The sequence below is a fragment of the Procambarus clarkii genome, chromosome 47 (assembly GCF_040958095.1).
Source record: "Procambarus clarkii isolate CNS0578487 chromosome 47, FALCON_Pclarkii_2.0, whole genome shotgun sequence".
Taxonomy (NCBI): domain Eukaryota; kingdom Metazoa; phylum Arthropoda; class Malacostraca; order Decapoda; family Cambaridae; genus Procambarus; species Procambarus clarkii.
The window spans coordinates 25373856-25391478 of NC_091196.1; the positions used below are offsets into that span (position 1 = coordinate 25373856).

The window sequence follows — 17623 nt, forward strand, 5'->3', positions numbered from 1 at the left end:
TTACTTTCAATAAGCTTTGAGATTAATCTTCCAAGATAGAAATCAGGAAGTTGACACAAGTTATGAAACAAACTACATATTCGAGCAGCTATGAAAGTTGAAAAAGGTTCTTAGTCAGACTAGTTATTTCTGGCAGATATAAGTAGTTTTGCCAGGTTATTAGAGTTGGCTGGTTTAGCCATATTAGTTATATTGAATGAACTTGTAGACATTGCCATTAAGACCATTTGTGCTTGCAACATTTCCCTGCACTCCGCAGTCAACTGACATTAGAGGTAATAAAACTGCTCTTGAGTGGCCTTTCTCATACCACTAATAGAAGACACTGAAGCTGCTCTGGCCAGGTTGTCTATCACACTCGCTTAGTTCTTGGTCACTTAATGGAAACGCCTTATCTGGACTGAACTTTCTCATATAGTTATGTACCTTCCTGTAGAATTGTTCGATTTTAGGATGATCATTTGTTCTACTTTCCTGGTGCCCCTCAGGGTCACTTTTCCCTATATAGAATCCTTGATGGATACGTTTGATATTGGATGCCTAGTTCTTTTTCTCGTATTGGCATCTTGAGTGATATTTAGCACTTTTTGAATATCCAGCAAAGCATACAGATGTTACAGTCTGGCTAAGTATCATCTGTTGATAATTACAGTACTTAAGTTTTTTGTAATAAGTTTTGTTTTACAACAGCATTCAAGCTTGCAAAATTGTCTAATTAGATCAAGCATGTGACAATCACATCCCAGATAACATACAGAAGTTGCTAGTTAGTAAATCATTTGAAAACTGAAGCAGTTTGGAAAAAAAAGTAACCAATCTTTTTTAATACTGCAATGTTATTTATTGAACAGTTGACACTTGGTTACATCTTTCTGCATGTACAAAGTACTTGAATTCTTTTATGTACATGACAAGTTGACATATCCACATGTTATGTACCACATGTCATGGCCCCAGGTATGGGGATATATCACAGATCTAGGAAACTGGTTACAATATGAAGAATTTCTTGAAGGCAGCTAGTGTAAATAACACTGCATCAGTTCCATTCTACCACCCTGGTGCTGATCATGCTGAGGAATAACAATCCATCATAGTTCCTGGATCATAACCAGTATACAATTAAAAGAATCGGTGTCATTATAACTTAATGAAAATGCTAAGCTTGAATATTGTACTTGTTACTAAGGCAAGTCAAACACAAATGGACCCAGGAAAGCTTTACTGGAACTCTTAAGAATATAATAATGCATGATCACTAATCTCTGCAAAAGTCTACACACAAGACCCAAACACTACATAAAATAATACTTTTGTTTCAAAATTTATTAGATTAAGAAATCTTAACGGCTGAAAATAAACTAGTCTTTTACGCTCTTCAAGATTAACAATCCATGGCATTAAAAATTACCATAGTGCTTTATACACCAAATTAATATTCGGTTGTATCAGAGGCATATACAAATAATTATAGAAAACATTCAATATCAAAACTGGGGAACCTTTAGTAAAATATCAAAGTACCATAAAACAAAAAGGAGATCAAGAGAAGATAAAAGCACACCATGAAAAGACTGCTAAAAGTATGTAAACAATTACAAAGAATCTGCTGTAAAACAAGATTGTTACAGATTACAGTTACAGCCTAAATATTCTTTTACTCTTCATCCGCTAATGAGAAAATTGGATGGATTCCCTCAGTGAAGATAACATGCAAGTACTGCATGTGAATGGATAAAGAAACATATAACCGAAAAACTTATAAAGGTGATTAGAAAGGAAAAAAATGCAAATAATGGATAGCAGAAAATTCTAGTAATGTATTGTGTACAAGTGCAAAACTAAGTACAGTACATCAAATGTTGGATCAAAATCACATTGAACATGGCAGAATTGTTTCTTTTTTAATCAATAACGGGAAATCTGTTTAACCACATCTGCAATTGTATGTTCTTGTTACCTGGATAGGAATACAATGCAAATTTGTTAACCTTGCCTTTATGTAAAAAGGTAATTTAATTTTTTTTTTTTATCTTTAAAGTGGTTTGTTTGTACAACTGTCCAGCACACAACCTCCACACTACATGCTTTGGTAGCTGCAGCACTTGCCTCACAAATACCTCTCTGAAGTTAATGCTGTCTAAAAACAGCAACACTGCAACTTCAATTACATATACAGAACAAAAATGCTAAATTAATAAACATGTTGGGATCAGAAACCTTAAAATAATCAAATCTGAACACGACAAAAGTATTAATTTTGATGCCTTTCAATTAATTACAAAAGTGCTGATAATTTTTTTAAGCTTAACAGACAAAAGCAGGAATTTGTTATTGTAAGATCTTTAAAGAAATTAAAAATATTGCATTATGTGGTATACAACAAAGACTACTTGCTGTAATTACAGACCTTAATCAGTTACTTTCTGGCTGATCACACAAACACACACCCACTACTCTCATACCAAAATGATCACAGTGGTGTCACAAATATAAATGCAACTTATCTGGTAATAGATAATATTGGACAGACATACTGTATTTATTATATTAGGAAAAATAAATGGGATTCTAAATATTGTACAATTTACTAAAACAAAAATATCAAATCTTTCCCAATGTTGTCAAGATATCCAGTACTGTTAACACTGCTTATTTTTTAAATTAAAATTTAGCTTTACTTAAGGTTGTATAGTCCTTGCCAATTATTTTCCACAAGAGAAACATTTGTAAGTATACATCTAATATGGATTTCAGGCCTTTGGGTCATTCTACTGTACTTGTTGCCACTAAAGTATTTCATAACTATTGCACTTGTAAAATAGAACACCCATAATTGTGACTGGGAAGCTTACAATGATGTCACTTGCCTAACATGGAGAATGCCGTGACATACTTGTCACTAAATCCCAATCGTGTAATAAGGGATGCTCAATTATGCCTGAAAACTTATGGATCTATAAAGTAAACATTTTAGCATACAGAACGTTATTCTACATTACGTACTAACTTGCAAATTCTTGCCACTGCCTAACCATACAAACAAAATTTTAAGGTCTTATGTTAAACCAACCCGGTCTCGCAAATTCGTATAGTCAATATTGACTTATTAACTACGTGCATAGGTGATATACTAAACATAATAGATACCCTAAAAAAGCTTCATAGAAAACACCGACCTTATCTAACCTTGTTAGTATCTTAAGATAAGCATCTTATTGCTTCGTAATTACAATTATTACTTAACCTATACCTATAATAGGTTAAGTAACAATTGTAATTACGAAGCTATAAGATGCTTATCTTAAGATACTAACAAGGTTAGGTAAGGTCGGTGTTTTCTATGAAGCTTTTTAAGGGTATCTATTATGTTTAGTATGTCACCTATGCACTTATTTAATAAGTCAATATTGACTTTACGAATTTGCGAGAACGGGTTGGTTAAACCACTATCCACTTGAGCACTCTTTGTTATACTTTGCAAATGCACTTAAAAAAAGAAAAAAGAAAAAATGATTTCCACTATCTTACTCACGAGCTCATTTAAAAAAAGGCTAATCACTAACATTATAAAACATAACACAGCCATAATAATTCCAATATAAAATATAAAGGATTCTTTAAAAGAACAGAAAAGTTATTTTGTAAACACATTATGATATTTCAATAAGCATGACCTACTATTTCACATTAAATATACTTCGTACCTAATTCATCTTAAATAATAAGCAAGAACTACAGTTTTGGTATAATCAATAAAAGTACCATTGAGTGATGAGTTTAGCTTTCATTAAAAAATGGTTATTTAACCTCTTTAAATACATAAAGTAATGTACTTTAACAAAGTTCAAAGGTTTAAAATTGGGGAACTATTGAAACCTAACCATATCTACTCCCTAGCCTGGACATGACAACGGGTAACTGATGCTGCACAAATTATAGCCACCAGCTTCCTCCCAGTTTTGCCTGTATGTTGGCTGGCATTTTCTAGTTTACAGGGTGTGCATGTATATTATTGCTACACTGCTTTCCTCACACTGCATCTATATCATGGAAAAATAATTATTTTTAATGCTATGGAACAACATTTGCATTCAGAAACCATAGTGTCTTGCTATATATTCATTGAGTACATATTCATCAATATACTGTACCTGTATTCATCGAATCTCTTATCCTCATTTCTCATCCTGCAACTTTTATTACAAAAGAATTTTAATTAAATTTCAATTTAAAAAAATAGTAAGCTGTCCTTATTTAGGGATGATAATGTTACAATACACGCAAACACTACAGACCACAACTTGCACTCTCATATGCTCACTCGCTCACTCACTCACCGACTAACTCGCAGGTCTACACCCCCTTTTTCCCACACCTGAATATGTACAAGTCTAAATTACAAAAAAGAATAGTTATGTAACAATGCTTTTTCTCAGGGCTTTTGTGACAAGAAAAGGGTGAGGAAAATGATAAGACACTATAGGGGAATAGCCAAAGCATTGTTCAAATATATCATCACCAGAACGAGTGGGGACATGAATGCAAACTTTACAAAAAAGAATTGCTTTACTGACAGCCATCAATGAGTGAAATTGGTTAATGAAGTCGTTAAAGTTCACTTTCAGAAGTAATTATCAAGAGAACAAATCCACAAGGGCCGTGACGAGGCTTCAAACCTACGTCAGAGAGGATCCCAGACGCTGCCTTAATCGACTGGGCTACAACATGGTAAAAGAATTGCAACTGGGAAATCATCCTGACCTACCACAGATCCTGCAGTCTCTCAAGAGACACAAACCAGAGTTTTACAAAATTCCCCCATGTACCCAAATTTTGGAGTTTATATGCTTTTAGCCTTGTAGAGCATTCTCCATGCACCCGAGCTCTGTCAATAGGCTGTTCTACCTCTTCGCCCTTACTTCATTACACACAGAAATCACAATAGCGTGATGCATCAAATGAACAAATCCACAAGGGGTCCCTTGTGGATTTGCTCATTTGATGCATTACACTATTGTGATTTCTGTGTAATTATCAAGAGGCATCATGCCTGTCATTCAAGCTAATGCAATACAAAATTTTAAAAGTAAATAATAAAAAAAAGGTGGGGAACTAAATCATTACATTAATCTAAGAATACACTATTTGGAGCCGAGCTATAATCCCTGCAAGCACATCTAGGCAAGTATATATACACACAACTGCATGAAGAGAAAAGCTGGATAGTATCAGGTACAATGTTTGAACCGACCTCATTTTACATATCTCAACGAGCAGGTTTACCATTTACTGTACATCTCAACAATCAGGTTTACCATTTTTTTGTCTTAAAGGAAACCGAGACAGTATAAATTAATTATAGATATCCAGATAGCACTAAATATAATCCATTTTAACAATCCTCTAGTATTATTTCACTCGGTCATCTTATATGCCTGAAAATATCCCATTTTGACAAACTAATATTTTCAATTACTTTTATACCCTATAACTGCCCATTCAATGTTGCACCTGGGAAAATATGTACATTAGCTGTTGATATTAAGTTATATCAACAAATAGGAACAACTATGCACACAAGATGGAGATAAAAATATTACCTACAAATATGGCAAGTGTTCAGCATCAATACCAGAATTGTCAATGTCCCACCATAAAAGATATCACTGTCAATCATACATTAGTAATCTTGTTTAATGTACAGATCATCCTGATTACATATTGTCCTTTTCTGTCCTATTACACACTATAATGTAGAATAACACATTCACTCATTAGTTTCCAGGATATCCCATCACAGTAGCATTTTAATCACACCTGTTTCTTGTACAAACTATAAAATGACAAAATATACCACCACATAAGATTGGATAAATCCTGATACTTTCACTATCTTTTTGATGCTGTACCAACAACATAAAGCATCACTTTTCTCAGAAGACTCTGGGTCAGTGATGTAAGATAGGTAAACATGGGAATCATCTGAGCACGAGTTACTTTCAAATTTGATCTTGAATCTCCAGTCACAAGAATGTTACTAGGTTCATTACACTTCTGCCACAACTCAATAATAAAGTTTAGCTTGTCGGAATCAGCTTGTGAATTTGAACTGATCATCACACCAGAATCACTGATCTGAACTTCAGTGACAGCCAGTTCATACTGGAGGGGAGTGACATTCTTCCCCATTGGAACCCTTTTTGATATTTTCTTTCTTCCAACCCACAACTGAGATACTGCCACACAGTGGTACTGGGATAATCTACGGAACTTGGTGAGTATTGGAACACTTTCTCCATCCGCTCCCTTGATACGTTTTCCTGTGTCAGAGTTGTCATCTTGTGTAAAGGACTTCCTTTTTCGGTCACCCATAAAAGCCTCAATTACAGAGACATCAACTTTCAAGCATTGCTGCAATGCAAAGTGAACTATTGAGCAAGCAGCATGTCCTATGTCATCTGCAGCAGTCATGATACCTTTTCCACCAGACACTGCACCATCAAATGTGATACTAAACTCAGGAATTTGAGAAAATAAAAGTGGAAATTTATAAATTTTCTTTTCTGGTTCAACTTCTGGTAGTATTATTGATACATCAGAACCTTCCTTGCTCTCATCAACACCGTTTTCTGACACTTCTGTTTTTGTGGATGTTGAACCATTCTTTATGCTTTTTGTTAATACTTCTCGTGAATCTCCAGAAATAACTATAATTACATCTTCATTTTCAGACAAATTATTAATTTTGGTAATATCCTTTGATAATCGAGATGTGCGTTTGGATTTAGGACTTGTACCCGATTCACTTTCTTTTTCTGAAGACAAATTCAGAACTTCAATAGAATCCTGAGAAGCACAATCTGAGTCGTCAAGTGTTATTATTTCTTCAACAGATTGATCCATTTCCTTAGGAGAAACACTTGAGCAGATTTCTTTAAGTACATTTGGTGAAATTTCAATTGTTTTAAGGAAGTCACTCAATGACTGTTGTCCTTTTACTATATTATCACAAATTTCTGCAGCTTTACGGCACTTGTACTGGAACTCTGCAAGAGGCCCTTCTCGCAGTCCCCTGGTGCAGTTATGGCTATGCTCAAAAGGATCCTGGAGGCACAGTGCTGTGTTCAACTGAATTTCAACATTTTGTCGGCAATACCAGGTCATACAAATGGGAAGTTTTCTTAATTCTTTATCTTTGAAATCATTCTTATCAATCAATTTTCCAGCCAATGGACTAATGACCCATTTTGAGGCTTCAAGATTCCCATAAAAGGTAAAGAAGTCTCTGGCAAGCTCCATAACAGTCACATTGTGTGTTCTTTTATTCCACTCACTCATATCTCTATTAAAAGAACAGTCCCAGCCACCAATGACAGAGTCAAGCTCTGGTGTTTGGTTCTCCTTTAGATCTGATACGCATGGAATTATAGGATCATCTCTTGACATTAAGTAGAAAAGCATAAGCATGGTTAAAGCATAATTAGTTATGAGAAATGATGGTTGCCCTCCACCTGCCACACCCTGAAAGGAGACAAGACAATCTTTAACATGGGGGGGGGGGAGTGATGATGAAAAAAAGACGAGTGAAGAAACCTTACCGCTGCAGCGTTAAGTAATTTAGAAAACTTTTTATTTATATTTAAAGCAAGGTACTATTTTATTGATATATAATAAATCAGATCCTTTGACAATGCATAATTTAATGAATTGATTATGAAAGTGTGGAATACTGATCTATCCTGTTGTGTTTAGTCCTGTCCATGGGAACATTACCCAAGAAAGTAAGCGTGGTACTGCTCAGAAAAGTACCCTTGTAACTAAATATGGCTCATGGTACTTTTATATAGTACTTTTCTTTTGAGAGGGAGTGTAATTAGTAAGAGAAAAATCAATCACGAACTTGATCGAGTTTCTGAAATTTGTCCATATGAATGTCAGACGAGTTTTAATCTCAATTTACATGTAATATTTAATTAAAATGATTTCTTCTATTCATCATATTGTTAAAGCATTATTCATACAAGATCGCAATTTTTAACTTCAACTATAATCTTGTGACTTTCAGAAAAGTTATAGTACGTTCACTTAAAAATTGGCAGGAAATTTAATTTTGTTTATACACAAGTTGAAAAACCATATACAGTACTAGAAAACCCACCTGTATCTTGGCCCAGTACCTGACAAGCATCAAGTATGGTCGGACCAAAGGATGTGCCTTTGAATAACTGTAGATGAGTTGTGTGTTGTACACAGGCATGCCATGTCGGAAAGACAGGTCAACCAACAGCCCAGTATTGGCATCTTGAAATTTCACAATAGGCACACGTGCTCTGGCGACTGCCTGAACCTGAAAAAGCAGTACTGTAGCACCATTTTCAACTCTAGACAACTTTAGTGATAAGCCAGACAAATCAATGCTTTAAATACAATACTTAAATAAGACTTGGTTTTCGTAAAAATGTTTACATGCACTTATACATATGTGGGAGTGTTTTGATGTTGTTACTATATGATTCGCACAAGGTTTATGTTCCTTGTCCAACTGCCTCTTGCACTTAACATATATCCACGTTCAAACATATATCTTGTTTTTACTTTCTCCTGAATGCTATGTGATGTTCTTTTGGCTGTCATCTCCCACCCTCAGTCTCCATTCTGACTCCTTAATACATCTAGCTAATTTTGCCAAAGCACAATCATATCTTTTGCTTCTCTCTGTGAGTGACTATGTAACAACTTGAGTTGGTCCAATGTTTTTGACACAATATATTATTTTCAAATTGCTGCTCAGCTTCTTTCATGACTGTGTACTCATTTCTCATTCAGCTTAAATGCCTCTTCGTTCACTTATGTTTTCAATTCTCTGTATTATTTCTACGTTTTCCTGAACCTGCCCTTAGTTCTCTGCACAGGATATCGAACCATGTGTCAGTATTACTTTTCCGTCAACTTTCTTCCTGAGGATAACCTTCCTCATAGTCTCTGTATATTTCTTGGAAACAAATTGTCATCTTATTTGTTGCCTTTCCCTTGACTTTAACTTCCATGGGACCTCCTGCAGAAGAGACCAGGCCCTCTTGTTGTCACCCAATCTGTTGTTTTGCATCTTTTACAACCCATTCCTTGGATTGGTTTCCCTACTTCAACATAAATATAAATTTGAACGCTCAAAGGTATAAACTATACGGTAACCCAAATGGACATAATTAATGCAGCCACTCCTCAGGTAGCTGTTTCCATACAAATCTTGTGCATAGTTGGTGATGCAGTAGCAGTTAAGAGAATAACTTAAGAAATAACTGAACCTTTGTCTGTGATTATTACCACCAACTACTGGGAAATCTATAGCTCACAGAGTAGGATCTGGAAATGTTAATATGCAGTTGTACATTTGGTTAAAAAGTCCCTCATAAACTGCCAAACCTGGAACCTGCTATACTGTATATATACGTCTTTTAACACTAGGCGTCACTTATAAATTATCAATACCATAGTTCAGCACATCTGTTTGGCACCAATATACTCAAGTTTCATCATCTATTTTCCAATTTCAGGGAACATAGCTAATGTACATTTTCAAAGAGGTTCAGCTTTTACATTTGTGCTGTGATGAACAGTCAAATAGTGCACTAAAGCATTAAAATTTCAAGACTAAAATACTGCATTCTTAGGAAAAGCAGCCATAGATTTGTTTAAAATAGCCCTCACTGTATTTGGTGTTTGAATACATTCAACACAATGAGATGCTATATTTAACTCAGACATCACATTATCAATACTGCAATACAACAATAAATTTCTGGAGATAAACTAAGTGTAACAAACCTTGATGCCCATTTTTGATTGCCTAATCTCTCGTGCAAGATAAAACGTCAAGTCACTTGCTTTACTTTCGGCTTCGGCTGGAATGACAAAATTACAAAGGTTAATATAATTTACTTCAGTTCAATTCAAGGATATACATGATTGGGAGAAAGACCTACTTAAAAGCAAATAATTCCATTTGATTTAGGGAAACAATACATAGGTAAATGCACTGAGGGCAGAGTTACAATTAGCTGAAACTACTAAAAATTTTCAAAGCACACAAAGATAAACAATGATATATATATATTATATATATAGACCAAGCATAACAAATACTTAAGTTCCTACGATAGCCACAAAAATATTGAAAGAAAGAGTAAGGTGAACAATTGCATATATCTGGATTTGAAAAGAGCCGACATCTTTCACACATAGGTGAAAAATATAAAGCAAACGGTGAGTATGCACACTAATTTCAAGTCACCTGATTTGCTGGTACGTTACCGAGGCAGAAGCCTGACTGCCAAGGTATTAGTTATCAGTGCCCCCTAACCTAAAGTGATTATACTCTAAGCAACAAAATGGCATAAGCAGCCCATAAGCTGAGCTAAGGCACGATCCAGTCAGAAACCAGTCTGTAACCTCCCCCCCCCCCTGCAAACACACACAGCCACAGGGGGGGCCAGTGGCTGACTGGACAGCGCTTGGGATTCATAATCCTAGGGTCTGGGTTCAATCCCCGGCGATGGTTGAAAACAAATGGGCAGGGCTTCTTTCACCCTGATGCCCCTGTTACCTAACAGTAAACAGGTATCTGGGAGTTAGACAGCTGTTACGGGGTGCTTCCTGGGTGTGTGTGTGTGTGTGTGTGTGTGTGTGCTGGGGGGGCTGGATGTTGATTGACAATTGAGAGGCGGGCCAAAAGAGCAGAGCTCAACCCCTGTAAGCACAACTAAGTGAATACACACACACACACAAAACAGAAAACAACTCTAGGGTACCAAGTACTTCAAACATGAAAACAGACATTAAACAGTGGGATGAGGCAGGCCATATGTTTCAGATGCTACCAGGTGAAAGAAAGAGTAATCAACTGAATGAGGTCAACTGTACTTCAGGCACTCCTTCGCCATTTCAGAGTTGCCAAATGAGCGGGTTGAAAAGCCTTTGAGAGAGTATGAATTCTGAGGTTTCTATAGCGCCTTTCAGCTGGAAGATCTCCAGTACTCCTTATTACCAGAATGACCAACAGTCATACAGCAAAATTTCACTTTAGTAAGCAACTAAGTGGGATTTAGAATAAAAGAATGGAATAATAGTATCAAAGGAAATATATAAAAAAATCTCATATCTGTAATATGAGGACACAGTTGTGGTAACCACAGCATAATGTATTTTCAATAACATTACTGTAAATAAGAGCGAATTTCACTTACCTCTAGAGTAACACGATGCCCACGGATTGACCCCAATATCAACATACATATCAACATCACATCCTCTGAAACCCAAATTGTTTGCCGAGGATCCAAAGACAAATCCAAATACACGGGGAAAACCACGCATCAAAAACTGCACCATTCTGCTCCTGTTAGCAAAGATAAATGAAGAAATTATAATAAAGTTTGTTTCTATAATAAAACATCTTATCCTCTTGGGATTAGGCAACTCCATCATATGAGGAGTTAAAATCAACAAAGTTTCAGTTTTTACTTTATAGAATTTAATCTTATTTTCTACAACTAAAAGCAAAATGTTCTTAAATTATATAACCATACAGAACTGTATATACTGTACTTTAAACCAGAAAAACATTGCAATATTTATATTTTTGTAAGAAAACATTTGCATTTGTTAAGATAATTATAGGAGTAATGGAGAACAGATCCTACCATTACTTAATTGTCATGATCCCTGACTAACCCAAACAATGGAGGCAATAACATATCATATACGCACGTGACCCTCAATATACCACAGGTGTTGTCACAGCAACACCTGTGGTATATTTTGGCAGTCTCCAATCACCAGCAGTGATCATACACCAGAAGCAAGTAGCTCAAGTGACCAAGAAGAGTTTGGAACAGTAATGAAATAAAGACAGTTATAACAAAATGTGAAAAATGATTGGGGGGGGGGGGGTCAATCGCTATCCAGCAAGGAAGCAAGGGATGATCTGCAAATATTATGAGGTGTGTATTAAGCTATTAGTGATTATAAAAAAAACAGCGCTGAATGTAATGAAATTACACTTTCTGGGCGAGTCTCGTAGGCTCTCCCGATCCCCCGAAGCGATACCGGGCTGATATGTATGTATTAGACCGTGGGATCAGTCAATTTGAATGGAGTTCTATCCAGAACCTGGCCCCCTCAGAGAAGCACAAGGAGCAATGGCCTATAGAACCCCTCCAATGTGGTTGAAAGCATTCCATGTCTGCTATCTACCGAGTTAGGCCACATGGGGGTTCTATAGGCCATTGCTCCTCATGCCTCATTGAGGGGTTGCCAGGTTCTGACAACCCTGGTCCCTGGTAGGCTAGAACTCCATTCAAATTGACTGATGCCATGGTCTAATACACACACATCAGCCAGGTATAGCTCCGGGGAGCTGGAGGAGCTCTCCACAGAAAACTAGGTGTTACCTGGCACAATGCTGTGAACACATTCCTGCTAACATTTTGGTGATAGAACAAGCAGTGAACACTAAATGGGAAGAGGCAGAATCTACAAAGGCCAGCTGGAGAGCAAAAGTTAAAAAAAAAAAAAAACACTCCAGGGAAATCTTATCTCATGCATAGCTTTGAAGAAATGAATGACAAATTTAAAAAGAAAAAATGAAATGGGAGCAATAAGAAATAACATCCCATGCGGGCTTCAAAGAAAGAAAGAGCAATGAGAAAAAACGAGATATACCAGACGGAACAAGTGATAAAACAGGAATGAGCAGGTCAATGAGCGTATGTGAACAACAAAACACACAGTATGTAAAGGAGAAAAACAAGATATGGGGGCAGTTATGAGTTCCAGTGAAGTAGCCATCATAAACCATGGAGGAAGAAAGCACACTAAATAAAAAGAAATTCAAGTTGGAAAAGGAAACAGTCAAAGACAAGACAGTATGAAAGCAAGAGAAATTAATGAGAAATATTAAAAGGGTCTAGAAGAAATGATGGTACTGAACCAAGATATACTGAGCATATGAAAAATATGAAAAATAAGGGTGACAAGAATCCAGAGAGGTTGCTAAAAATAAGTCTCTCCTAAAAATGGAGAAACTGAAAAGATATATGAACAGACGAGAGGTGATAAAAGTTTTAGAGACGAGGAAGCATGAGAACAGAGAGGCGGCATTCACTACAGACAGAAGTAGCATGGAAAATAGGAGCAATAAGAAGCTGGGTTGAGGACGATGCAGATAAAATCTTTGCAGCAGCTCTTAAGAGGCACAAAAGTTGAGAAAGCAATCAAAACAATCAGGTTAGAAACTGTAAGGACTAAACAGGGTTTAGTGCACTCTAATAAGAGATGGAGAGGTAAAAAATCAGTGATATACAAATTACCAAAATAAATAGGAATGACATGGAAAAAAAAGGCACTTAACAAAAGACCCTACAGTTTCTTATGGCAAGTGATGTAACACAAGATGACTGAAAAATATTATATTTAAGCAACAAACAGGGCAAGTGCAGCCTGGCAAAGTAATATTGAAAAATTGGAACCAAGTATTACAACAGTAGTTGACAACAGGAAATTGTACATCAATATCAAGAGGTGTACCTAAATCAATACATGTCTTAAAAGACAATACGCAAATACAGAGTTTAGTATCCATAGTTGCAAACAGGTCTGAATCAACATGTATTAAATACACCTGAGCTCTGCCCCCCCCAGCTAACATTCATAACACTAACACAATGGGTAGAATGACTCCAAGGAATGATCAAAGATGAGAGAACATACAGGAGACAAGATGGGAGTAGCACTGCAATTGAAAATGCATTTTGAAGCTTGAAGGGAAAGTGGTAGCCATCATATACAATTCACTAGTTAACAGCACAAGGCCCAGGAAAGTGTGTGACGAGATTAACTTTATTAGTATTCAGCGACTTTCATCACAGAAAAACTGACTGAGTAACACAGGATACCCCCATGAAGAGAAGCTATTTGGAGGGTAAAATCAGTGAACACAACAGATAAGTATAAGAGGCAAGGTAGAGGTAAATGCCATTAAGCTGGTGCTCACTTCATCTAACTTCAAATACTATCCATGTAAGGTACCGACTTTTAAAATACAGGTGTGTACTACTATCTTCTGCAATTCTTGTGGGAAAAATGGCAGTAGTAGTCATTTTGTTTAAGATATGAGAACAAATATGAAATGCATCTCCTGCTTAAATTGAAGGAGATACATCCTTCCCATATATCACTTCCCTCCATTTATTGTTGTTTTGGCTATACTGCACTTACACTACAGTATTACTTTATAGTCCATTTCCTTTTCTTTGCCTCTACACCTCACTTGAATATGGTACACAATTTCTTTACATTCTTTTTAGTGTATCTTTATTTGTGTCTTGTATTTTCATGCATTTTAGCTTTTCTTTCTTGTACTCGCTTACCTTCACCCTTCTTGTAAACTTGTTCCAGTTTTCTATCTCAATTAATGGAACTTTAAAATGTCACAAACTATTTATGTGGCTACCTCCATCCAGCATGGGAAGATCCAGAAGGACCATGGGAATAATGATGCATATGATAAGAAAAACACCATGAATCCTTCCGTTATATAATGCTCCAATTAAAGACTTGCAAAAAGGTTTCCTTCTTCAGTAACGGCCCAAGCTCGACTAACTACCTAAGCCAAGACATGGTTAATATTATTTTATGTTGATACTGTAATTTGTTGAGAACTCACCTGAGGTATTCCCGTATCCTATAATCTTCTGGCTTCAGCTCAATCTCGCGAATCAGATTATCAATCAAGAGGTCCAACTGTCGTCCCTTAACTCGTTCCTTCAGCTTTTCACTAAGACTTGTGCTGATTGTTACCATACTATCGCCTGGAAGTCCACCCGGGCATTAGTAATTGCCAATACCCAACAAAACAGCTATACAGTTAAATTACAAGGGGCTCCGATACAGGAAGGTCAGGACTTGGGAGTATGTACTGTACATATATTTAAGTACACTGGAATTGATTTACATGCAATTTACACTTTTATTTTCAAGTAAATTATTTCTTTTTTCTTAAGAATTATTTACCATTTTGAATCTTGTAATGATTAATAATACATGTGAAAAGAATACAGTATTCCTTTTTTCTTACTAGTCGAAAAATCAACAAGAAATAAACAAATCATTCAGGGAAATTGACAATTTTTTTTGTTGTACAGGTATTTTGTGACTAAAATACAAATTGTTGATAGATATACTTATTGTATATATTTCATTATTATATAATGACTCAAAACTATCAATTTTACTAGTTACCATCAACTTATTTTTTGTTATGGTACAGTATACTGTACTGTATATAGAAGGAACACACCTTTTCTTTATTAGAAATTTAATAAACTAAAATTCTTTTGATGAATTTGCTCATTGGTTGTATTTGTAATACAGTATTGTATGTCTTGGAAATACATAGCCTGGTTTTGTGTTCTTGGAACATATTGGAAAGAACAAATTAGAAAAAATAAATCTGGAGAACAAGAATATATTCATACACCCCAACCATTTACCAATGGTTCATGACTGACCTTCACGAGGATGCAATTCTCAGCAATTGTCAATCTCCTGGGTACCTATTTACTGCTAGGTGAACACTCTCAGGTGAAAGAAAACATACTTAAATGTTTTTTTCCTGCTGTAGGAATCAAATCTGGGACTTTTTTTTCATGAACCAATTGTGCCACAGTTTACTACAGTTTTTGTTAAAACTAAGTTATTCAATCAATTAATAATACACATTAATAATAATTAAACTTATTTGCAATAGCTCAGCTCTACTGTTGGTATACTATAATTAATTTAAATGTTACGTTTAAAACCTACGTACGAACAAAATTATGCTAGTACTATCTCGACCAAAATCCAGAAATAATCGAATTTAAAGATTTGACAGAATCAAATTCAACGAACCTGTGCTCTGGTTGTGGCTTTTACGGTGACTAGCAGATACCTGCAAGCGGGTGTCTCTGCAGTAGTGAGACTCTCTCAGCACTTTCTTGACCATATCCCTGTATCAAAGTGAAGTTTGAAGTTTTCAAATAGTATACAGATATGATACAGATGTATATGTATATAATAAGAAGGGGGGTGCAGGTGAAGGAGCCTGCATTAATTAGTGGCAAAATTTCCATGCAGAATTAGATATCCTTTGAATTCTACAAATGATAGAAAAATATTAATAATTTTGTTTTGATCCAACTGCCTCAATAAAAAGTCTGAAAGTCTGAGATCACCTTGGAGCACTTCTATATATCCAAAGATAACATTCAAAAGTTAGGTCCTTAATTTACATACCAAATATATGTTTACTGGACTGAGAGGGAAATTAGAAGGGACAAGTTAATACCTATTAAAAGCAGGAATGCAGCAAGCATAGCTTCAAAGTTGTAAACATCTTACAAGCAAAATTTAATACTGTGGGAATTACAAGATGACACTTGCTTGGCTTTTTCAAAGGATGCCTAATCATCTAGGCTGTGTCAGCTTGCAGGATATAAGCACCAACAGTTTATCTGATATGAGAGCAACCATGAAAGGCTCATCTTAGATCAGATTACAAGAGTGACAGAGGCTATCAAAATCCTCTACAACTACAAGATAAAAGCTAAAAACAGACTTACACTGACTCAAACTCAATGAAACTGTAGTTATAATGGTGGTTGATATTCCGCACTCCATACTGCAAAAAGACTCCAAGAACCGCCTCAACAGGAGTGGAACGATCGTACCCTGGAGTTACAACACATTGTAAAACAATTTTATACATGGAGAAACGTTCTCAAAATGAATTATTTACAAATTTAACTAATAAAGCATTAAGAAATTTTGCAAAGAATTGCTTCTTGAAAATAAAGCACTCAACACAGGTCACCAAAATAAATGATGTTCATTCACCAATCAAATTTTTTTTAAGAATAGCTTGCCAACCATTGAATTTTAAGTACTGTACAGAATGTCAACAAACCCTAATATAGTATTCTATAGTACCAGTACAGTCAAAGTTTACAAATAAAAGCAAATAGGATACTGGAATTAATATCTAGAACCATTAAAAGTACAACATGGATACACATTATTAAATACAGTACATCGACAAAACAGAAAACATAACAATGGACACACATATACAAGGGATTAAAATAATATTTTTAATACCAGTAACATGTGCATTCATTTTCACAATTTTGAAAATTTATTTTTTATTTATATATAGAAAATTTAATCAATAAATAATCGCATCCACTGTTTATAATTAAAATTTTGTGAAAGACAGCCATATCATAAAAAAAACCTTGTCTGAACTGGGCCAGGTCTTACCTGTTACATGGATGGTGCGATTGTGTTCATCATTTGGTTGTGGTAAATTTTTGCTTTTGAGTTGCTTTTGATGTTTTTTCCCCAAGATGTGTGTGATGTAAGCACATTTGTCCAGAGTCGAGGTTTTGCATGCGGTGCATTTGTACGTAGCTTGAATGGCCGAGGTGATCCCCTTGTTTGACATTGTAGATATTAAAAGTACTTCATAACAAGGCACTTACAGTATTGTGTCTTTAGTATACTGGCTTATGCAACTCACACTATA

The 17623-nt window shown here is 35.5% G+C and overlaps 1 protein-coding gene across 1 annotated transcript; it reads right to left on the reverse strand.

The window, feature by feature from the left end:
• Positions 1 to 1205: 1205 nt before the first annotated feature.
• LOC123763019 (speckle targeted PIP5K1A-regulated poly(A) polymerase) lies at positions 1206 to 17542 on the reverse strand. Its single transcript, XM_045749950.2, has 8 exons — positions 17359 to 17542; positions 16662 to 16770; positions 15952 to 16049; positions 14726 to 14870; positions 11247 to 11398; positions 9829 to 9905; positions 8162 to 8350; positions 1206 to 7524 (listed from the first exon to the last, which is right to left on the reverse strand). Exons 1-8 carry the CDS (start codon positions 17540 to 17542, stop codon positions 5893 to 5895), a joined length of 2586 nt encoding a protein of 861 aa, XP_045605906.2. The 3' UTR covers positions 1206 to 5892.
• Between the last annotated feature and the right edge of the window lie 81 nt (positions 17543 to 17623).

Coding starts and splice junctions, on each gene's coding strand:
- LOC123763019 (XM_045749950.2), bottom strand. CDS start 17,542: ATGTCAAACAAGGGGATCACCTCGGCCATTCAAGCTACGTACAAATGC. Junction 9,906..11,246: donor GGCATCGTGTTACTCTAGAG/GTAAGTGAAATT, acceptor TTGTCATTCCAG/CCGAAGCCGAAAGTAAAGCA. Junction 7,525..8,161: donor GGTACTGGGCCAAGATACAG/GTGGGTTTTCTA, acceptor GTCTCCTTTCAG/GGTGTGGCAGGTGGAGGGCA.